Consider the following 24,799-nt stretch of genomic DNA (forward strand, 5'->3'; position numbering starts at 1 on the left):
ATTTTATTATAGAATATTTCTTATTCTTAAATTTTATAATGAATAAGTCAACGAAAAAAAATACAATTATATTTAATATTATTTATTGTTATTAAGAATAAATAACAACAATTAATAATCGGGCCATCGACCTAGGTCTTAAAAATATTTTTTTCAGTATTCGTCGTACTTATTAAATTTAAAAATGTTATTGTAGAAATTATAATAATAAAAGACACTGCCGGGATTTCGATATATCCGGGATTTCGAACGTCGGGCTTTCAATAGACGGTCTTTCGGTTGTCGGGCTTGCGATATAGACCCATTTAAAGGAAGTGATCCTATCAATTATCTTGTCAACACATTAGGAAACTGTAATAGTAGATTTGTATTACAAAATGCAAATTTTCAAATGAAAGCAGTGATTGGATAGAATAAAACTAAAACACAGGGTTTATGATAAATTTGATTCAATAAATAAAAATTTTAAAAATGTGTTTTTGTTTATTTTTCTAATATATATATATATATATGATATACATTGTGTATAGAGTTCGTGTATAATAAGTACCCACCTATAAGTATAAAAACATTAAAACTGATGTGGTATATATTTTTTTATAATGAATAAAAATATTAAATAATTATAGAAATCTCAATTACATTATTATCCTCTTTTTATGTTTTGTTTAAGAGTGAAATACCCTATTACTTTCGAAATAATAAAATGAAGAAGTAAGTAATAAATATCTATGGTATAACTCGCAGAGCCCATTCCGAATTCATCCAAAACTTCATTTGGAGATTTGAATTGGCAGTAAACAATGTCTTCTGGGCACGGCAAACTATGTCTTTGAAATCCGTACATAGCCTGCATCATACCTTCCATTCCATATCCTAAGTAAGAAGTATAGGTAAGCAAATAGGTGTATCTGTTCATATGATTTAAGAGTACGAAGAAGCCCGAGAGCAAGATCAAGTATGCGGTGTAAACTGAAGCGACGAATGTTCCATTCTACAAGACGAAAACAAAAATTAATCCTGTTGTTATAGGTACAAAATAAATGAAATCTTACGACAGGTTTTAAAATAGTTCCAATGACAATGCCCATCCCGTCTGCTGCAAGGTTTATCAAGGTTGTAATAGACAGAAACATGACGAATCTATTTAATTCAAAAAGTTGACCACTTATTATATAAGAAATACTACTGTATGTAATTGCACAAATAACCTGGAAAAAGAATTAATTTAACAAAGAATATTTATATATATATTCATTTACCTGAGTAGGAATGTGGGCTAAAGTTACAGCAACATAGTATGTTTTTAGATGATACCAGTTGTTGAAGGTTTCTTTTGCTACGATTGGAACCTCGGCTGGAACTATTATCGAACATATATATAGTTTTATATAAAATTATTTTTGTGTTTTTTTTTTTAAATAACTTACATTTAACTACAGCTGGTATCATTGAAGTGTAACTTAGATATACAGCTGACATGGCATAATACCCAGCATTTGAGAATGTTTTCGCACCATTATTGCCGAATCCATGAAATAGTAATCCAAGAAGTACGCCTATTACTGCATGTAATGCAATTTTAAGTTGTGTTACTGTCTAAAATAAGTCAAACATTTAATTGAAGTTTTATTAGAGTTAATATACAATCTTCACGAAAAACCGTGAAAATCATATATTATAAATACAGTAAAACCCCAGTAAGCACAATATAATGAAATAAAAATTAATTCAAAATTGTTCATGTGTCATAAGTGATTGTCTGGGGATTTAATATATCTTTCTTTTGTTATAATTAAAGCAAAATGTACATGCAAATATTGAATAACATAAAATCAATAACATCTAAGCACAATATATACATACTTTGAGACGCAGAGATGTATTTTTTTGTAATTTCAAAGCTATTAAATATATCAAACTGTAATTTAAGTTCATTTACCAATGAAGATTGGAATGTTTGACTATAATGAACTTAAATTAAATTTTAAGTTTAAGCTATACATAGCATTATTAAATATTTGATATACAAATATTAATTTATTTTCTAATCACAGCGTGAAGAATATATATATATACATATTTTTTAATTAGTTAGTTTTAGCAGACATTGAACATTTTAGAAACTTCTAGGATAGATTTAGAGGCACAGTAGTTATTAATACTTAATAATTGAAGAAAAAACATCTGGAGAGAGCTGCTCAAAATAATAACAGAGAATTATATTAATCTCAGGTCAACCTACTTATTAACCAGACCGATCAAAGAATCTAGACTTTCTAGATCAAAAATTGAAGAAAAATATATAAGTTTAAATAAATGTTCAGATTCACAGATAATTAAATTAATAATTATATTGTCAGTTTCAAAAATGAACTTAATTTTTAATTTAAATTTCCAATAAACCTCAACAAAATGAAAAAATACATGAGATATTTTTTAATGTAATTACTAACAAGAACTACACGCACGATTTTTAGCCGAAATCGTCAAGTTTTATCTGCTAGCAATTAATTTCTTAATTTAATTTCAAATTATTTTCAAATGTTTAAGTGAAATATATTATAAATAACGATTGGTAAACATAAATGTTAAAAATTCTAAAAATGTACTTTACTTTATTGTTACTCGAAACGATATCTCGAATTTCATGTAAATGATAATAAACCTTATCATCAATTCGTTATAACCTATTATTTGAAGTATTATTATTAGTTAGTATATGACAGAATCCAAAACTAAGAATATCATTCAAATGCGTAAGAAACACATATGTTGATAGCCCTTTGCTCCAAATTGAGGCCAAAAAAATTTTGTAAATAATAAAAATCTTTGATACTCGGTTTGATTAAGAAAATGTCAAGGATTTACACAGTTTACTTTTCCTAATAAAACTTAGTGATTGTAATTTTATGATCTATTTAATAATAAGAAAAAAAAATACTGCTCTACTGAATAATAAAGTACGCTCGAAACGGTATCTCGAGTAACCTATTTTCTAATTAAAAAATCTAAAATCAATATTTAAATGGCTTTTTCTTCCGACAAAAAGCCTTGTAACCAATTCAAAGAGAATCCCTGTGTACATTCGTGGGAACTACTATAAATGTTCACTATTATTGATATGCTAAGGAAAGGATAGAACTAGGTTAATATATTTACTCTACAGAATATATTCAATTTATGCCAAGTTTGTTGCTTGGAATTGAAATGTTTTGAATAATTGATGAATGAAAAAAATGTGTACAGAAGATTAATTGTAAGAATTTAAATTAACTAATTTACAAAAGTAAGATCAGTAAAATAAAACAATAATAACTATAGAAGTCATGTTAAAAAAAGATGATTTATATATAATTAATAAAGCATGTTTGTTATTGCAATTAAATATAAATTGATAATTGATATTTACCGGTGCTTCTATATGATGATGATGGCGATGATGCTGAATTGAATGGATCATTTAGTTCAATTTTTAATATTAGTATGAATGAATATTGAAACGTTGATGAAGTTAATTGATTTTATAAAAACATATATAACTTATTAAATATTTTTGCATGTATGTTATTATTTTGTAAGAATACGTAGTATTTTCAAAATAATATAGCATGATAGAATATGTTTATCTACTTACAAATGTAACATTTCTATTTTTTGTATAACAAAGATACGTATTTTTATATAAAAACAAATATTTCTCTATATCCTGAAAGATTAACGGTTTCAATTTTATTGTAAATATATAATAAAAATCTTGTGTAAGTGCATATTTTCAAAGTCGAATGCTTTTACATAACAAGTCTCACTAAATTAGAAATATAAAAATAATATAACTATCATAAATTATATACATTGATCACATTTACCTACTAAAATAAAATTAATTCCCGGTGGACTAAATGATTCAAATTCTTGGTATAATACTCATTACTTAACCGCAGTTAAATATTTTAAAACATACAGTTTAAAGCTTAAGATAAGAGGTTGTTGAAATAGTATTTGCCTGGAGATAGTCTTCGGTTTCGAGCATATTATATGCCTTTCCTGATCATCCGTCTCAGCGTGCAGAAGCCAACAATTTTCATTACGATGAGGTTAGCTACCAGAACTAAGAGGTCATACATGTAATTGCTATTCTGCATCCCTAGATCTTTTAGCAAGATAGTTGGCGATTTGTAATGACAATACGATACATCCGGTGGACATGGAAGTTGCTCCCTTTCGAAGCCGTACATGGCTTGTACCATAGCTTCCATCGCGTACGCTATATAGGAAAAGTACGAGAGGACGTACATGAACTTTGACATGTGCGAGAACAGCATCAGGAATCCGGCCAAAACCAAGAAGAGTGCCGTCAAAATCGCACCCAAAAAAGTGCCGTTCTAAAAGAATAAAACAAACACAATACAAATTAATTAGTGAACATGTGTATTTATTTTTTATCGTCTTCCTTTTTAAATATTAAATATATACTGTATATTAGACAGAAGGCACTACAAAAGTCATAATCCGCTTGATGGGTTTGCCTCCAATTTTTGACTTTTTTATAAATGCGATAAATCTTATCCATTTTGAATTTAAAAAAAAACTGGTTCGAAAATTGAATATGTCAGTGTCAAATGAACTATTGATAATTGATTCATTTTCAAATATAATTTCTTACATATAATATTACTTACTATTGGATTAACTGTTGTCCCAAGTATTAAACCGAAGCTTTCTGCTATTAACGAAACAATAGTTTGAATCCCAAAAACCATCAGCATTCTCATAACTTCTATTGGTTGTCCACTGATTAGGTATGAAATAACCGTATATACGAGCGAGAACACAACCTAAAACATAGAAGTTTATGATGTGCAATCAAATCATGTTTAATCGTTCATTTACTTGAACTGGCATATTGGCCATTATATAAGCCATGTAGTAGGTGTTTAGTTTATACCAATTGTTAAAGCTTTCCTTCTTGATAATTGGTATTTCAGATGGAACTGTAATGGATAATAAACATTTTAATATTCATTTTATGGTTTTATCTAAAATTATTTAAATTATGATGAAATTATCAGTAATTATTTATTAGTACGCATTTCTTAAAATAGCCAAAAATTGCATACTCACATTTAACAACAGCGGGCATCATTGATGTGTATATGATGTAGACAATGGAAACGATAAAATATCCAACGTTTTTAATGGCTTTCGATCCATCATTTCCATAATTCATATATAAAACACCTACAAATATACCGACTAGGATGTGTAATACGAGTTTTAATTGTGTGACTGTCTGTAAAAATATTAAGCAGAAATTGAAATTAGTGTTTAGTTTATAAGTTTCGTCCTAAAATCATGCATGAATCAATCAATCAATCAGTATTAAAAATATTATTAATACAAATAATTAATCATTGATCAATACATATGATTTTAGTCATGGTGTATATTTCATGTAGGTATAAATATTTTAATGTTTGTGTTTATAGTAATAATAGTATCAACAGTAATAGTATATGCGTATATTTATTGAGTACATATATATAAATATATCATATGTTTCATTGTTTATAGTAGATGATTGGATTGCACATTCTGTTGGGATTTTAATTGTGAACGAAACGTGTTTATTTCCAATTCAAAATGTTAAAAGAAATATTCAGGAAAATTGATTCTTGTAAAGTTGTTAGATATAATATTGTTTTTATAAATCCAGTGTGCCACTTTAAGAGAACAATAGTAAGTTTTTGTTAACCCAGGATAGAAAGGTATAATTAAATAAAAAATGGAATGGTGAAGGAATTGCATTATCCCAAATACGATAAGTAGTTTTTAAGATATTCATAATAACGGTTAAAAACAATTAAAAACAGTTAGATAAACAAAAACATTAGAAGGGTTGTTTGACCGAAGCACAAACATAATTAATTAAGGAAAAAATTTGAACACAAAATATTCAAAAACTCAATGAAAAGTGAATTAGTTTATTAGTATACATGCGAATGAAATGTAACGATTTTATTATTCATTAATGATTTCCCTGTTAATGACCCATACATACCAAATATAAAATCAAATAATTTAAACATGATAATTTAAATAAATAATATGAAAAATTATTGAAAATATTCCACCATGTGTGCTTATTAATCAATCGATCTGAATCTGCTTGTGTATTCGTGTCTGATAATGTATAGTTCCCAATACATAGTAGAGTATTTATTTGTGCCGTAGAAGAATTTGTTGTATATAATGTATTAAAAGTTGTTTATATCTGTAATAAAAATATTAACGATCTTACCTCTAAACTAATTATTATAATACATAAAACTTAGAAAGCCATTGCCAAAATGCCGCAAAATTCATATAGAATAGGAAAGAATAGAATATCTAGAAGAATGAAAATAATTATTTAATAGAAAGAAGTTACTTACCGTAAATAAATATTATTTAGAAAATTAATATTTTGTAAGTTTGTATAAGATCACTGGCAACGTGCACAAATTGTTAATTATTGTTTAATAAACAAAATTTATATTCAAAATGAAAAGTAAAAGTAAAAAATTTTAGTATGAATTTCATTTTTAAATAATTATAAACGGAAGTTAATATCTATATTTAAATATTAACTAATAGTATATATCTATTATGTATACGTTAAAAATAATCTATTTTACTAATTTGTAAATATAGATATTTCCATACACACATAATTTAAATATCAAATATATGGTTAATTTCTAATTATATCAAAAAAATAATATTTATTGCTTACCCAGTCCCTGTAAAGTTGTATAAGACACCGTTGGAAGAGGATCTGGAATTTGTACCATTCCGAAGGCGCTTGTATTAAGACTGTTGTTTTCTTGGAATGTTCATCTTTGCATGGCTCTTTTTCTGTAACTGTATCTGATTATTAGTAACGAACAAATAAAGTTAAATTTCAAGTATACCTAAAATATCTGAAGGTTCCAACATTCTAAAATTCGTTTCTGTGGAGAACTTCGCCAACTTTTCTGTGAAATTTCCATATTCGCCATTTGCAACTTCAAGTACTAGAATGATAAGATCATTAAAAATTATGTATGTTTAACGTGTTTTCAGATTTCGTACAATAATCTGCTGGGTTGTGGTATTGCGGACAATGCAAACCCACTCTAGAAAGGTACGAGACTGTATTCATGGATTTCCCTTGGTAAATGCAATATCCTTCAGCTAAAATGTAAACATGATCGAACATTTCGAAAATTGTTGCACTAGGTTGATGAATAGTGCACACGATCGTCCGTCCACCACGAGCTAGACTTTTCAACATAGTGACGCATTGCAGAGAAGATGAACTATCTAAACCACTAAAAAAAATATACGTATAAGATCATTTGCAAACACAATTCGAGTTAATTCAATGTATTTACGTCGTCGGTTCGTCCAGAAACATAATTGGTGGATTGTCGATTAATTCCAAAGCAATTGAAAGACGCTTCCGCTGACCTCCAGAGAGGCGACTGCATTTAGTGTCCATTGTGTTACTTAAGCCTAACGTATCCAATATATCAAATATCTGCATTAAAAATAAAATAGAATAGCAGTATGAAATTACTATCTGTTGACCTTAATTGTATTTAAATGATTTTTTTTTCTATTGTTCGTTTGAAATTGTAATAACATGAACTCACCACCAACTCTTTGGCTTTCTCGGAAACAGAGTATCCTAGTTTTAGTTTTGCCGCCATATTCATGATTTCCTTCACGGTGAAGAGCGGACACAGCCTATCATCCTGCAGGATGTAGCAGCAATCCCTCTTGTACTTCACTTTGCTGTCAGTTTCGTCATCCTGGCCGGTGCAGCGGATCGTCCCCGAAGTGCCTGCATTCCTATAAAACATTCATCAGTCCATTTCCGTTCGATCGATTCCGATAATTAAAATACGGTTTTTTTAATCCGTTGCTCAATTCCACAATTTCTAATTCTAATAGACTTTCTCCGCAATTGAAGTGAATGCATTGAGAAGGAAGGAAGCAATCCAATTCCAATGAACAAAAAAATATAATTAATTCAGTCAATATTTGTTTTTATTATTTATTTTTCATACTTTTCTTGGAGAACGTGTGAAAAGCGCGTGTGAAATTTTTAAATCGCATATTTTCTATTTTCCGTATTTCAGCATTCCGCAATCGAGAAACGTGTATTAGGAGAAGTAAACATTGTTTGTTCGATGTTTTTGTTTCGCAACGAGAGATTAAATATAATTTATTTACCCATAGAAGTTTTGCTACGTCCTTCGCGTGTATATTATCAGCACTAGGCAAAATGCGCTATGCAAAAACCGATTAAAAAAAGTATTTCGAATCTCAACTTTTCTACAAAAAACCGGTTTAAACCGGTTTTAGAATTTTCATTTATAAAATTTTTAAATATTACATAAAACTATAACAAAATAAAATTAACCCATAGAAAACTATATAGAAAAACGAATATCAGTAAATGTTTATAAAATATTATTTTATTTCTTATTTTTTCTCAGAATATATGATTTTAAAAAGAAAAGAATGTCTGTAGTATTGCTTTGGGATCAAATGATTTTTTTTGTATTTTATGTCTAAGTTCAAAAACCGATATTGTAGTTGATAAAATCGGTTTTTCAATTATATAAATATCTTAAAAAATCAGTTTGCAAAAACCAGGTTTTAAAAACCGACAAACTCTAATTAGCATATATAAAAAAATGAGAAGTTTTTAATTGCGTTCATTGCTACATGACCAAATATTTGTAGGAAAAATAAAAATAAATGATGTTTGTATGATAATGTCAATAGTGTTTTTAAACATACAACGAATTAGTATTTAGGTTATTTAATTAAGTTACCATTGATTTATCAAAAATAATAAAAAATAGATCAAATTATAATTAACCTCCAAAATTAAATTCCCAATTACTTTCATTCACTAAATTAAAATTTATTTTAAAATTTTGGGTTATTATTTATTTCTCTCTCCTTTCATTATGCAAAAAATAAATTAGCATATATTATTCAGTCATTCAACTAGATTGTAGTATTAAACATGGATTAATATAGTTTATTTTTGTTGAATAATTAATTCTTGATTTAAGAACTTACTCGAATCCTGTAAGTATATTTAGCAGTGATGATTTTCCAGCCCCGGAGGGACCCATGATGGCTGTCAGCTCTCCGGATTTGAACTTCCCCGAAATCGAATGCAAAATTTCCTTTTTACCTGGAAATGAATGAAAACATAGTTAAATTTGCAATCAAGTATTATAATTATGTTCATAAATGCTGTTACAATATATTGGTTATGATTTTAATGAATCCGGTTGTAGATTTCTGAATAGAAAATAGACAATGATTATGAATTTAGCACCGCCAAGTTTATTGAACCGTCTGGAATCGTTTCCTATTTATTTTATCACCGCGTTATGCAATGTCGTCGCTCTTGCAATATGTGAGGACATTTGTTTGTTTATGTAATTGAATAAATGAGAGGCTATTTGCACTGTTTTAGTCGCTACGAATTCCCATAGCCGTTCATTTCCCTATTTTCTAATAGAAAAAAAAAAGAAACCAGAAGAAATGATGTTGGAAACTTGCACGTTTCCTTATCAATACTTTTACGCGACATTCTCAGTAATTTCCGCGTGTTCAAATTGGATCTGATTTATACGGATGCACGTTCTTTGTGAAGCGAAAGGTCGCAAACAGATGGTGAATTGATAATGCAAATAATAATAATGTTGTTACACAAAATTGAATGCATGTAAAGCATAATTAGAACAAAGTCCAGAATATAATATCCATATGCTTTCCAGTTAGCAACCTTGACTGATCTCATTTTCCAAATACAAAAAAAAGCATGTGGTGTTTACTTCATGGAAATATTTCATACAATATTGCATTCTATGAATATAGATATGTCATTATGACGCGCGAATGCAAAGTCGAAGAAATGTTGCATAAAATTCGATTGCTTTAGACCAGTGGTTATCGAAATCTCAAAATTTCAAATAATAATCATGTTAACTATGTTAATTGCAACAACATTAAAAACTGCATCAACTGCTTCTTCGTGGCAAACAATTAATTTATTCAAATTATCATTCTATTATCTTTAAATTATGCTTTAATAACCAAATTTAATAGATATTTTAATTAGTTTTCCAGTAATTACGTAAAATGAAAGTAAAAAGGGCAGAAACACTTATGGTCAGTAGCCCTTTGTAGCAAATCATTTTTTTTATTTTGTTGAAATCGGCGACTAATAACCGAATGCTTAAGTCGCCCTACCCACTAGCTAATAGGCGCAGGTTCAAATCGTGGTCAAGCCAGGCCCTTTGTGAGCCCTCACGGTACTTGCAGCAATAGTGCCATCGTTCATCACATCGCATATGGTCCTTCAGCCAAGTCGATGGACAGTGTTATGGATAGCAGCAGATTCACAGTCAAAGGAAATAGTGGAATCGCAAAGCATCAATATACTACTGAAGTTAACCTACAAGACGACAGCCAACCAACAAATTAAAAAAAAAATCATAATGTTAGCCATCCACCGGGAAATATTACCTAACTAATGTCAACCGCGATCTTAAATTTACTCAATGTTCACATTGATGGACAGATTGTGAATAAAATTACACGACAAAAAAAATAAAATTTTGTTGCAATAACTTTTATTATGAACAGAATATTATAATATTAAACATCTATAAGATATGAAAATACTTGAATTATATGAAATTTACAAATTTAATAAACAATGTTGTAAACAAAATCATCTTTTCGGATTAAATTTCAGTGATGTTTTTTAAAGGATGAGATTAATTAAAATGTCATGATTTTGTTCACATCAATAATTTAATTATATTTCACGCATAATGAGGATTTCATAATCTTAAAACTTTATTGCATAACTCGTTGATTTATGTATATATGGGTATAACTAGTTATAGACAAAAAATAAATAAAATGGACTACCAGTACAAATAACTTCTTACATACTAATGAAATGTTAGAATTTATTCAAGAGAAAAATAATTTTCGAATTAAGTATCAACGGGAAGACAATTAAGTTTATTTAAATTCTAAATATAAAATTAGTTTACAAAAAAAACATTAAAAGTACTTGAATATCGCTTTTTTATAAACAAGAACATTGCAGCTATTTATATATTATGTAGTGAGTAATAAATATGTAACTTTAATTAAAATTACTAAACAAAATACATATATATTTACATTTTTTTATTGACCCTATTCTACAAAGATTGCGTACAATATTGACATATTTCAACTATTTTTTTTTTCTAGTGGTCATTTAAAGACCAACTGTAAATATTGCCAGGCAATGAACTAAAATTACCACCTATATTCAATATTGCCATAAAATTGTTGATAATTCCGCTCACCTTTCACATGAAACTGCCGGCCTCGGAACCTTGACACAAGACCCAATTAATATAATTGTATTCCGCAGCAATGTACAAATAGTGTCACAAGAAGGAAAATAAAATACTATAACTTTTAGTGGGCAAATATAATTGCTCCACTATTTCATTGGCAAAACGAAAGTGACAGATTTATTGTTTCAATGAAAATGTTTTAATTACTACACGTTCAAAGGTGACACATTACAAAACGTTTCATTTTGCGCGAAATTATCTGACAATTTAAAAATTAGACTTTGCATTTAGAAATAAACTTGAATCTCGTTCATTATTATATCATTATTATTACATCATGAACAATACAATTGCTCTAATCAAAATTAATGATATAGTAATTAATACACTTCAATATAATATATTTGAATGAAATCAATAATATTGCAATATGTAATTACCAATAATTAGTAAAGTATGTTAGGAATTAAGTTAATTACATAAACGGGACAAGTGTAGTCTGTTAAATGTCATTTTTCATGATGTTTCACACTTACTTTTTTCAATTTACCTAATCAATTTAAAATAAATTAATGGTCACCTTGTAGGGACGCAAACTGGAAAATCAAAATAACGAATATAATGCACAAACAAACAACTTACTTACAAAGTTACAGCTGATGGCGAAAATGACCTCTGGGAAATTCCTATATTCGTTAATCAAACGCTTACATTATTTTATGTAATTGAGGAAGTTGATTATCTACTATAACATATCACCTTGTATATGCAATGCATGTGCTCATACTTTTTTAAATAATTACTTCTTCTCGTCCTTTTCTAAGTAGAAGCTTTCCCGCACATGATGCGAAATTTCAATTCTCAGAATAGAATCAAACTCTCTCATATTACAAAAACAAATTTATTTAAATAAATTACATTTCGTTGAAAATAAACATATTAAGTAATTCAAAAAAGTAGATATACAAAAATAAATAAATGTGCAAGTATAAAATATATGTGTATACATAAATATGCTTTCTTTAATCTTTATAAGGATCGAAATAAATGCAAATAGAATTAGTATTGTAATGCAGTCATAATTGTGTTAACAATGAACGTCGTCCTTGTATTCAGTGGATGCTCGAAGATGGATATTTTTGGAATTCCTTTGTACAGAGTGTGCAATTCTATAAAAATGATGTTATTTCAGGACATTCAAGTTTTCAAGCAACCAAACGAGATTGGAATCGGTGCATGGCGTGAACGTCCGATGTCATGGCCAAGTCTTGTTGATGATTTTTTCGCATACTTTATATCCAATTAAATCACTATCTTTTTTATTATAACAAATACTCATTTTCTTATAAAAATATTATTTATTAATGATTTAAAATGTATATTTATTGTAATGTGTTAATCTCATCTGAGAATTGTTAACAATAACATTACTATTTTTATATGGCTTATGAGTTGTTATTTCTTTTGTTTAAAAAACAATCGCGTAAATATTATACTTCATAACATTTTAATCATTTAAGCGGTAACAAAGTCTTTTTTTCTATTTAGTTAATAACAATATTAAGATTATTATTCACAAAATTGGAAGAAGTATACTTCTAATTAAAACACAAATTGTTTTTAATCACTTTCCGTTGATTAGATTCGAAAATGACTAATAGTTTATAACCGCATTAGTAGTTAACATGAATTAACTATACTTATGATGATTACTAAATAATCGTAAAATTTACAATAATGTAATTAAAACATGAATTAACGATTAGACATACATTAAACAAAGAATCTTAAAAAAATCTATACAATTACATAACACGAAACGACACAAATTACATTTAATTGCTTCTAATCGGTCTTCGGTCATTAGATTTGAAATTTATATGTACTTTGTAAATGAATAATCACTATGCATAATTCTTGTTACTAGTCAGTCGAAAAAAATACAAAACTAAAATTTCCATGAAATTTCCTAGGTTATCATAAGAAATGCAGTAAAATAATTAACATATTAATTAATTATAAAACATTAATTAAATTACAAATTTTGCTCATACAAAAAAAAATAATTATCTTTGAAAAATATTAATCGTATCAATAATATGCAGATCAATAAACTTGTGCTACTAACATTTTTATTGCGTATATAAAAGTAATATGTAATCATGTCTGTTTTGTAATAGTTGTTTCATGTTCATTAATTCAACATTTAATAATGTCACGTGCAGTTTTCAGAATTGAAAAAAAAGTCCACGTTTAAGGAATTATCATTAATAAGACATACAAAAACAACATGAAACTCACTTTTATGATGTTTAATGAAACACGGAATAGTCGTTAGAATATAACGTTTTTTTACAAACAAAAATTTCTGGAATAAAAATATTATAAAATGACGAGAATTTCATAGATTTTTAGTGGTTTTAGTAGTTATAACGAGTAACGATTAGAAGAGAAGTCCCGGATTACGCGCCTGCTACATCATTTTTAAACTAATTAAACTAAACGAGTAAAAATTCGGAAATTTTGGAACGGATTAAACTCGTTGACCGAGGTTCCACAGTATTTAGTAAATAATATTTCTTATAACCTGTTAATTCTATTGACTTTCTTTCAACAAAAAATAAGTTGGACTCCACTGATCTAGAATCTAGATCATCTTAAACTCAACGATGTGTTACATTCTTCTACTATAAAATGTCTCCACCATTACTATTTCGAGGACAGCAGGTATTCTGCAAGTAGGTGTATTTAAATAAAGTTGCGCATTACTTGCAATTCCTCCATTTACAAATACATTACAAAGTGTAGTTTATAAATAATAATAAAAATGAGATTCAATTATGAATGGAAAGACTTTCGTCGAAAGACTTTTGCTCGAAAAAATAATACTTTATTAATAATAATAATAATTAAGTTCAAGGTTTGACCGTGAAAACAACTAAACTTATTCATTAATTTAAGAAAAACACGATGAACTAATATTCATTTAAATATTCACGAAAAAAACTGTTTGTTGTTTTCACGATGAGTATTAAAAAATGTTGTTATTTTCATTCATATTTTTTAAATATCATTTAGCGAAAAAAAGAATGCAAATAATTGCATAACAACTATGTTTTAATTTGTTTATAAACGTTGCAAATTGTTAAATAGCAGCATTTTTATTCCGCAATTTGCGAAAAGCAACATTTATTTAGAATTGTAAGTAATGCATATTTTCAATTTCAGGTATTCATTAAATCAATAAATTAGGTTATTAAACTATTATAAAGTATAAGGATAACTTAGAATTTGTATAGAATCTGCTTCAGTATTTTTTTTTTGTATATTATCTTGTTTGTGATAAACTATAAAGCATAAATATTTTTTTATTCGACTGAAATCTATGGATAATTCCTATGTGTTCTTCTTATTCTTATTTTTCAATATTGTAGACAAAGTTGGATGTTCATGTAATAACCAGTAGTTTCCTAAACTGAATTTCATTTTTCTCGTTTATGTAAATTTAGATTAATAAACAAATTGAATTACAAGAAAAATGATTTAAATGTTTTCATTAACACGTTGACGACGGCATGGCCCACCGGTGGGTCATAAATTATGTATAATAGTTTAGTCGCTATGCACGCCAATGGTTTTGACTGAGTATAACCTTAAATTACAAACGCCAATACATTTTTTTATATATTTTTTAATAATTCTTGAAGCAATTGAAAATAATACGTGATATTGTGACATAATTTATGAATACTACAAAATAAATTGCGAGACACAATTGTTATAAACTGTTTAAAAATTATTCAAAAATGTTAATGAAAAGTTTATGTTTGTAATTGACGTAAGATTTTTGACTTTTCACCCAGTCCATAGGCGCCCACAAAAAAAATTCTCGCAGCAGGCAAACCGATTTGCGCCGTACTTAACGTGTTAAATATGTATAAGACGTTTATTGGAAATTAGCGGTTAGAAGTTCATAAATAAAATGTACCATTATTTGTTGATTATTTCTAACCTTGTTCGATGACGATGTTACAATAATCTATGACAAAATGCACATAAATTACAAGTGCGGTTTAGAAAATAATAAATGTATCACCTTATTTCATTACATCTATTATTTTATACAAACAAAAAGTAAATTGTCATTTGGTATACTAAATCATTTATAGTTGACGTCAATTAGTACTCAACTTATCATCATTAGTTTATGATTATCATTGCAGTTGACATATGAAAAAAAAGCCATTTTTAATGTCAGAACTGGGTTAAGGTCGAACATATTATAGTAACTTGTTGAACTTTGCCATTTTGAATCTTTCGGATTTATTTAACTTTGCATATAGCCTGAACATTAGGTTCTGTTATCTCGAAATTGCATAATCTAATATAAGAAGTGACACATTTAATTTATCAATCGTGATAAATTACTTTCAATTCGTTGCGACGCAGAATTCATCAAATACATACGACGATCGCAGTAGACTATTTTCCTCTCTCGGATGGTTATAGTATGTAATATATCCATTGTCGACTAGATTTGCAGTTATGACATTGTAAATGTAAATGAATCAAAATTATAGTTTTGTGGTTATTCGTGTGGTCATTCGAATATCCGCCATCGCACGTGAACATAAACAATTGCCGGAATTAGCTTCGTAATTAAATTTGATTAGCTCTTGTGCACTTCCTTTTCAGAAAATCGCATGTCTAAGTTAATAAGATGTTATGTTTTTATTAGATACATATAACTCACTCATAATAAATGTAATTTTCGTTTTTCATCCGCCGGTCATGTATTGTCCATATTTAAATGTGATATCATTTTCTTAAATAAATATTATTTCATTTTAGTTATGCACATTGCGTGGATGAACTTAATTTTACAATAAATTTGTTAAATAACTGGAAATATTGGTCAACAAGTTGCAATGGGACCGATATTGCAAGTATAAGTGAAGTTTGCAAAGTGGTAGGAACGGACAAGCAGCCAATGGACTTGAAAGGCCTTCTGCATACCAAAGACTGCATTGCAAGTATCAAGAAGATGAAATTATGGTAATAGTATAGTGTCGTTGTTCCAAGAATAAACATGTTTTCAACGGTTTTAAACGCACAATAAAGTTATTAACCGTTAGAATAATCTTCATTTTTCTTAAACAAAACATATAATGTGTATGCATTTCGATAGAACTTGAAAATAGAAAGCAATAGATAATTATAAATTGAAACTTCTACTTAAACCTAGAAATATATCTATAAGAAGATAAAAATGTGAACAAATAGAATATAATTCTACAGTTCCTCAAGAATGCACTTATATAACAGATAGTTGTTATTATGTGTAGTAGCTGTATGTTATTCAACAGTGGAAACTACTGTTTATTTCGACTTTCACATATAAATGTATTTTGGTACTCAACTTACTTTTTTTTAGAAAATAATATTTATATTTAAATTATTATGCTAAAAAGAACGTGCATACATTATTAATGTATGTTTAAATCATGACTTAAATTAGAGCACATTCCATCATAAATCAGTTTCATTGAAGGTAAATAAATAGAAAATATACATAATAAGATGAAAAACCATAAAAGTAAGTAAATATAAATCATAATTTTCACTGTTCGTTCACATAATTACTTAATTAACGTTTGCTGCAATTAAATAAATAAAAAACTGACATTAAGTGTAAAACTGCAATTGATGATGAAGCAATTTAGATATTCAACAAAAATACATTAAAGTCCTATCCTTTGATCTTTGACATAAATTAAAATATAACATATAACTTCCGTAAACAATAAATTTTTTTCACAATGAATTATGATCTATTATGTACTTATGTTTAATGTATACTTCTTTTTATACATGCATTAAAACAATTATATCAAAGTTTAGTTACGATTCTGAAATCATTTCACCTTGATACAAAAATATATTTGATCTAATCTAGATAATATTCCTTGTAAACACTACAAGAAAACACAAATGAAATTAATTTTAGAAAACTATATAGATTTTTGTATGAAAATTCACAAGTAATGAAAGAAAATAAACTGTTAAAGTCAGTATAACTATTCGTATTTCTTCAAATACAATAAAACGACGATTATCCGGGTCTTAATTTACTATGGTTCGGGTTAACCGTAATCGCGACCGTCTTAGTGTTTAGTAAAAAAATTTACAAGGTAATCAATAAAAAAAATCAGATTACCTTTAAAAATATGTTATTGATGTATTAAGTTCCCGAATTAACACGTATAATCGGCGTTTTACTGTAGTGTCATCAACAAAAACATCGTTCAATTGTTTCATTACAAATAAAACTGTAGAAGAAATATCTTCCTATCCTATTTTGCACTTTAATAGAGTACATTAATTCAGTAACTGTATTGAGTCTCCATTCCTCAATATATTGATAGCAAATTTTATAAAAATGTCTAACATTCTTTAGAAATTTGTCCTTAATCATAAGATTGGATTTCTCCAAAATTGTTAGTTTATTTAAAGCTATAGGTGCAAATCCAACATCAAGTTTATTTTTGTTATAAGGGAGTACTTTTAGAGTAAGATTAATGAAAAAATCAATATAAAACTCCTTAAAGAATAAATCTATTGTACATTAATATAGGTAATTAGGTGAGTATATTACAAACTGGAAGTAATTAAAAACTAAATCTAGTTTTGACTGCAGATACGCTTAAAACATTTAATACTAAAAATCTAATACTTTCCATTGGGCTTATTTTTAAGATTTCATTAACATGTATATTTATTATACGATTATAGTACTAATTGACAATATGCACTTTCTTACAATTGTTGTTCTGATTATGATTGTAAATAATATACAAGAATATCAGTAACTTGTCTTGTTTTTTAATGGAAAAAAAAAGTAATTAGTTAATGAAGAAAATAAAAGTAATTATTATTTTTAAATAATTGTTAGTTACTTTCTACTAGGAAATAATAAAAAAAATTATATATTATTTCCATATTTTGCAAACTATGAAGTTAGAGAAGTATTACGCGTGTTGCTAATTGTTACTTTCTCTGCGACTTTAAGAAAGTGGAAGAATTTAGCGGTCTCCGAACGCACATTTAACTGGAATTTTGAACAGCACAATGCGGAACTGATCGTTATTTTTCCATTAGCCATTACATAATATACAAACGCATATCCGTGCCGTAATTCAAGTTCAATCGTTGAATACCGCAAAGAACTAATTGCTGAAATAGAAGAACATAGAAACGTACAACAATATGGGTAATTAATATGCATTTATCCTAATGACCCATTTAAAACAATTTTACGCTCGTGACTGTACTAATTGACTGAAATATCTTGATAGAAATAATAAACTGGTTTCAAGAGGAATACTTTTAATGATTAAATCACATGCCACGCCACTTTTATTCACAAATATCATATTAATTGTATGTACATTAATTAACTAAGTTTAAAATACTTGATATTTCAAAGTTCACAGATGGTAAGCAATATATTTATATATTTATAACTATTATTAAAAACAAAAATGCATTATATGTAATGCAATTATTAATTTTATATAGTTTATGCATATTACAGAATATTCTTAATTCCACAATGAAAATTTAAGAAGAAAAAAAATCAAATCTTCTGCAATTTATAAATGGCTATTTTCAAATGTATGGACCACACTGATTCTTACGTAATATGCCATTCACTTCTAATTTATATACTGAATTATTTAACGTAATCTTGAATGTTGTAAGTTTTGATCTTGAATGTTGAAAGATTTTTGAAGTAGATTTAAAACCAAACACCCAATTTTCTTTTACGCAAAAAAACATTTTTTTTTAAACACATACACACATTATATAAGTATTATCTGAAACTCGTGTAAATATTGGGAAATTTCTAAACGTCTAATTTCAATTAGCAAATCAATATTTTCATCCGTATTGATGAATTAATTTCAAGCAAAATTGATTCTGACACGCGAAGTCAATGTATTTGTTAATTATTGAACATAATTCTACAATCTACTTAGCTGTTATCATTGACCGATATGAACCGTTATTTGGAAAGTTTAATAGGCAACACGTGAATTATATGCAAAAGAATGCGTTCAAAGTCTACGCTTCCAAAACATCGATTATTAAGAAGTAAAGCGTAATTTCATGTATTATGTCATTATTTTACTTCTTTTTTTCCATGCGCACTAGAAAAGTTACATAAGAAACGAGAGTGTCCTTGTTTACATATAATGCAAATATGTAGATTGTATTGTGCATTTTTATCTTCATATAATAAATTAACAACGTGAGTAATTGTTACTACAGATGGATGCATCCATCAATATTGATTGATCGGATTACATCAATTAACAGTACTCCGATGCTTCAAATTGCGTACATAGGAGTATTATAGCATAACATATGGTAGTAAACATGGATTGGTTAACTACAATTTATTTATTTTGATTATATTTCGGTTATAATCATCTTGTGTTAAAGAGAAAGCGAAATTATAACTCTCGGTTTTCGTTTGTACACAAAAACACGTTTCTTCTTTTATGTCTGACAATTCCAATAAAAAAAAACACGATCAAATAAAAAAATAATTGTTTCTTAACAATAATACATTCATTCAAAAAATTTCCAGGTGAAATAATAACAACGTTAAAAACCAACATTATCCATTGCAATAATTACAGTGTTATTTTCGTGTTTATATGAAATCTTCAAAAACAGACAGTAAAATGGAAATAAACTGGAATAATATTTATTATTATCAATTCTTTTCTCATCAAGTTAATTCGATACGAAAAAGAAATGAAAGTCTGTAGAGTGAAGAGGATGTGGAATTTGGAACAGTGTAATTATGCGTCATTTTAAGATAAATCGAATGAAAAGTTTCCTATCAAAAATCACGTTCATCTGTAAACAATTGAGTAATTTGTATTATACATACGGTTTATTTCGATAATCAACGCAACATATGGACCAACTTTTTTTATTCATGTTTTAGCATAATTTCCATACAAACTCTGATAACGTGTATGTGTTATGCGCTTATAGCTGATATGAAAAGGCGACTAGTGAAGTATTGTTATACATTTTATACGTGCATAACTAATTAACAATATTAGTTTTGTACATAATATCTTAATAATTATATATTTGAAATATAATTCAAATTTGAGGTTTAATAAACATTCCAACATTTTCAATTACTTTACATATTTTTATTTAACATATTTATTGATCAAAATTATGACCAAATGGAATTTAAATTACAAAAATACAAAATAATTATTATGTGTATATATTTTTATTATTGTATATTTATCATACAAATTATAAAATTGATGATATTCTTTAATAAAATAAGATTGTCTTAGAGAAAAACTTTTTTTATTTATATTTACTAATAAAAAATATCCGATCTGACAACTTAAGTACTGTTACGTTGTGATATCCCTACAGACCACTACAAAGAAATGTCTTTGATATTTTAAATCAATAGCTAAATATAATCGGTGGCAATCGCAAGCCCGACAACCGAAATAATTTAAAAATGTTATTGTAAAAATTTTCGATATAGTCGGGATTTTGATATAGTCGGTATTATGTTTGTCAGGATTATGGTTGTCGAGATTTGGATATAGTCGGTATTTCGAACGTTGGGATTTCAATAGACGGTCTTTAGGTTATCGGGCTTGCGATATATAATAGATATTTTTGCATATATAAATGTCAAGGTTTTCAGAAAATTTCAGTAGTTTTGAGACAATTTGAGATTTTTTTTCGTTAAAATACTACTGATTATGTATTCTAAAAAAAACAAGAACAGATAAACGTTTTACGACGAGGTAAAAATGCAATTAATAAGCGTTATTTTCTGTATGTTTTTTTTGACAGATAGAGCAATTTCAATATGCATTTTGGCCGAATGTATTTAATTCATTATATAATTTTTTTTGGTAGGCTTCACAATTAATTTATTTTTGTAGATTTTTTTCAAAAAAATATTATTTTAATTAAAATATATGTCCTTTACTTAAAACTATCACAGTATAATAATTAATAGTACATATCTATATAATCACGTCCTAATTACATAGATATCAAAGTAATCTTTTTGAAGGTTTTTCGTGATTTTATTAAAATTTATAATAAGTATCAATACACAAATTGATATTATTAACAATAACATAATGTAAATATAATTTACCAAATGTTATTTTAACAATTATAGCAGGATAATATAAGTAAACTGCTCGATCGAAATGTAAACAAATAATTATGATCGATACGACGGGGAGTTATTCGCATTACAAATCGCATCTAAATTTAGCCTGCTAGCGAAAGGTATTAGATTCGCCATAATAGTATCATGTTTGCATATAATATGGATATGTATGCAAAGCACTTGGAACACACACAATGCGTAATTAAATTACACACTTCGAACTTCTCATTAGAATAGGGAATAGTAGTCGAGAACCAAAAGTGTTTCAAAACAAAAACCTTGGCAGTCCATCGATCGGTATTTAGAGATAATCATTTTTTTTTATTAAACATTTTCTACAAAAAACAAATATCGCAATAACTTAATTAAAATTATCAATTTGAAAAATACATAATGCAATGAGATGAATCAATTAAACATTCAAACTTTAACGAAATTAATAACTAAGGTCAGCTTGATAAAAAAAATGACAAATCAAATATTGATTCGTTTGCACTCTCTCGGACATTCATTTTAAATTGCCATTGTGTAAACATGTGGTATGTTGACTCAATACACTAGAAGCTAGGAACACATAACACTTTAAAGGAAGAAGAAAGAGCAGATAATAAAAAAGAAAATATGTACTTATGTAAATTGCTAAATCTCGAGGAGCAAAGAGAAAGTAAAATTATTTCCTCGCCGTTAACTCAAAATTGTACAACTTGCGGAATTTGGAAAAAAGGAAGTGGAAATGGAATTTATATTCACGCATTAGTTACGCATCACTTAGATGCAATATTGGTGGTTATATGGTTATAAATAAATACATTTTATAGTAATGAATTAAAATTATAAAGTTTAAAAAAAATAACTTACCTTTGCCGAAGGGCACGTTGAATGATAGATTTTGAAATTCTATATCTAGTTTATCATTTTTGGGTAGATTCAGGTGTATAGCTCTCTGCTGCATTTTGTTTGCCATTGCGAAAGCCGTGGATGGAAGATGGCAAAAATCACTTGCACTTGGAGAACGGATGTGTAGGTATTTTGTGTTATTGTTTATTTGTTGCGTGTTGTGGTGAGTCGAAGTAGAGAGTAGTCCGTGCTCTGGCTTTGAGTTGTTGTAGTAGAAGTAGTAATAAAGGCGGGAGCTTGCACGCTCACTTGCAACCTATCCTCGCACAACCGCGACTGAAAAGGTAAAATAAACGAGATATGTTGGGAGGTCTGCGATTCAACAGCCAGACCACAATAACGAAAACAGTACAGGGAGTACCGGATAGTCTACGTCTACCATAACGAGTGTGCACGAAGCCTTATCAGAAAGTTGCAAGTTCATTAACAAATATATAAGTTCACACTCGTACTCGTGTTACAGGCATAGAGACGCTCCAGATATTTTTTTCAACTAAAGACCATATCTTGTGCGAAATAATAATGATTCAGATTTGATACCAGCCGCTGATAACCAGACACGAGCAATCGTGAAAGATATTTAAAGCAAACGCCTCAAACATGTTGTTGATATCCAATGCGAGCGAAGTCATCGCTTTTAATTGATTCACTATAAGCTAAATGGTGCGATTTCTTTCATTTATCATTTGCGTCACAGCAGATAGCCTACTAGATTTGACAAAGTATTCTTTATTTTTTTTTCAAATAAATTAATTATGTGGCATAATAGACAATATGTCAAATCAATTAATAAATTCTCAATTTATTATTTTTTCATGATATTTTGATTTGTTATCACTACAGTATGTTCGCCTAAAATATTTTAACCTTGATCTAATTATTTCGAAACTAACAAATAATATGAAAAAACGGTCAGAAAGACCTATGGTCAATAGCGCTTTGTATTAGTTGAATCTTTTTTTAAATTACATATATTTATTTGTTTTTTTTTTCTGAATGACTGATGAAATAAATATTATTATTATAAAAAAAAAACCGCGATAAAAAATAACAAACATAATGTATTACAAATAGAGAGCTTTTTTTTTCTGCCCTTCAAAAACAAGAACGAAATAAAGGGAATATATTTTTGAACATTTACAAATATATGAAAAGAGAGGAAAATTTTGAAATAAACTAGAGTATATGTGAATTATATACAAACTATGTTAGTTATATTTTTTATTAATCATTATGATTTTTATATTGTATTCATTAAATTATTGTTGTTATACTATATTTGTTGATGTAAAATGCAAAGTAATTGCTTTCTTGAAAATCATTAAAAATATTCCATGTATGTTTTCAAGTAACGATTTCTTAAATTTGTTCTTAATTCATTTATATCAATTATTTTTTTATATAAAAAATCACAATACTCCTTATAGCATTTATTAAAAATACATACATAAAAAATATGCCACTTGGAAAGCTGTTATAATTTCCAAAATTGAACTAGAAAACAGTGATGGCGAATCTATGATACGGCTGACATGCAAGAAATTTTGGGTGACACCGCCATGTGACACACCGATTTCAAAAGGTTCGCCTTCGCTTGACTAAACTTTTGCATAGCACCAATTTTCGACTTGCCACAATTCTAAAGAAGCTTTAAAATATTCAATACAATATCATTTTAGTTTACTTTCATAACTTCTCAGGTAATTTCAAATAGAGTAACGTGAACATAATAATAATAGCATCTCCATTTTTATGGTTTATTTTTACTGTGGGTGTGTGATAAATTGTCTAAATCGATAGATTTATCACACAATATTAACTTATATAAATAATAGGTACAAAATAGATTCTAATGTATTTATCTGCAATCAAAAACTTCATTTTAATGGAAACAATATTTAAATGATAATGTAATAATTTCTGTCTGCAAAAAACAATTTTAATATCGCATGTATGTTGTATGATAAAAATATTTTTAATTTTAGTTATGTAATTTAATTCAATAATACTTATAAACAAGCATGATACAGCACTATAATACATAAATTACTTTTTGTGCGTAATAAAAATAAATAACCATTAAAATGTCGCTGACAAAAATATTTCAAGCCAAAGTAGCGAAATACTGTTACCAGTTAATATTATAATTACTGTTTAGTGCATAATTGTCAGAAGAACAATACTATATGACGCGGACGCCTTGAACTTTTGCTCTGATTTTTTATTCTGTTGATGATGTACA

The 24,799-nt window shown here is 27.6% G+C and overlaps 1 protein-coding gene across 2 annotated transcripts; it reads right to left on the minus strand.

Annotated features, from left to right (window-relative positions):
- Positions 1 to 631: 631 nt before the first annotated feature.
- Positions 632 to 22,976, minus strand: LOC108561978 (ATP-binding cassette sub-family G member 1-like). 2 transcript variants are annotated; one of them, XM_017920138.1, is made up of 11 exons: positions 22,519 to 22,976; positions 9,121 to 9,238; positions 7,677 to 7,875; positions 7,416 to 7,561; positions 7,114 to 7,352; positions 6,954 to 7,055; positions 6,776 to 6,903; positions 1,431 to 1,599; positions 1,263 to 1,363; positions 1,056 to 1,211; positions 632 to 994 (listed from the first exon to the last, which is right to left on the minus strand). In XM_017920138.1, the coding sequence occupies exons 1-11, from the start codon at positions 22,622 to 22,624 to the stop codon at positions 647 to 649; spliced, it is 1,812 nt and encodes a 603-aa protein (XP_017775627.1). In that variant the 5' UTR covers positions 22,625 to 22,976; the 3' UTR covers positions 632 to 646. The 2 variants fall into 2 exon arrangements, with proteins under 2 accessions (XP_017775627.1, XP_017775626.1); XM_017920137.1 differs by lacking the exons at positions 632 to 994; positions 1,056 to 1,211; positions 1,263 to 1,363; positions 1,431 to 1,599 and adding exons at positions 3,835 to 4,385; positions 4,683 to 4,838; positions 4,894 to 4,994; positions 5,125 to 5,293 and having other exon boundaries at positions 22,519 to 22,951.
- Positions 22,977 to 24,799: the final 1,823 nt, after the last annotated feature.

The sequence above is a fragment of the Nicrophorus vespilloides genome, unplaced genomic scaffold (assembly GCF_001412225.1).
Source record: "Nicrophorus vespilloides isolate i.1.1-1 unplaced genomic scaffold, Nicve_v1.0, whole genome shotgun sequence".
NCBI classification, from domain to species: Eukaryota; Metazoa; Arthropoda; class Insecta; order Coleoptera; family Silphidae; genus Nicrophorus; species Nicrophorus vespilloides.

What these genes read in the sequence shown, in the direction of transcription:
- LOC108561978 (XM_017920137.1), bottom strand. Translation starts at nt 22,624, where the DNA reads ATGGCAAACAAAATGCAGCAGAGAGCTATACACCTGAATCTACCCAAA. An exon ending in AATATACTTACAGGATTCGA is followed by an intron (nt 7,876 to 9,120) that starts GTAAGTTCTTAA and finishes AATGTTTTATAG; the next exon opens with GAATGCAGGCACTTCGGGGA. An exon ending in TACAACTTTACAGGGACTGG is followed by an intron (nt 5,294 to 6,775) that starts GTAAGCAATAAA and finishes ATATTTTTACAG; the next exon opens with ACAGTCACACAATTAAAACT.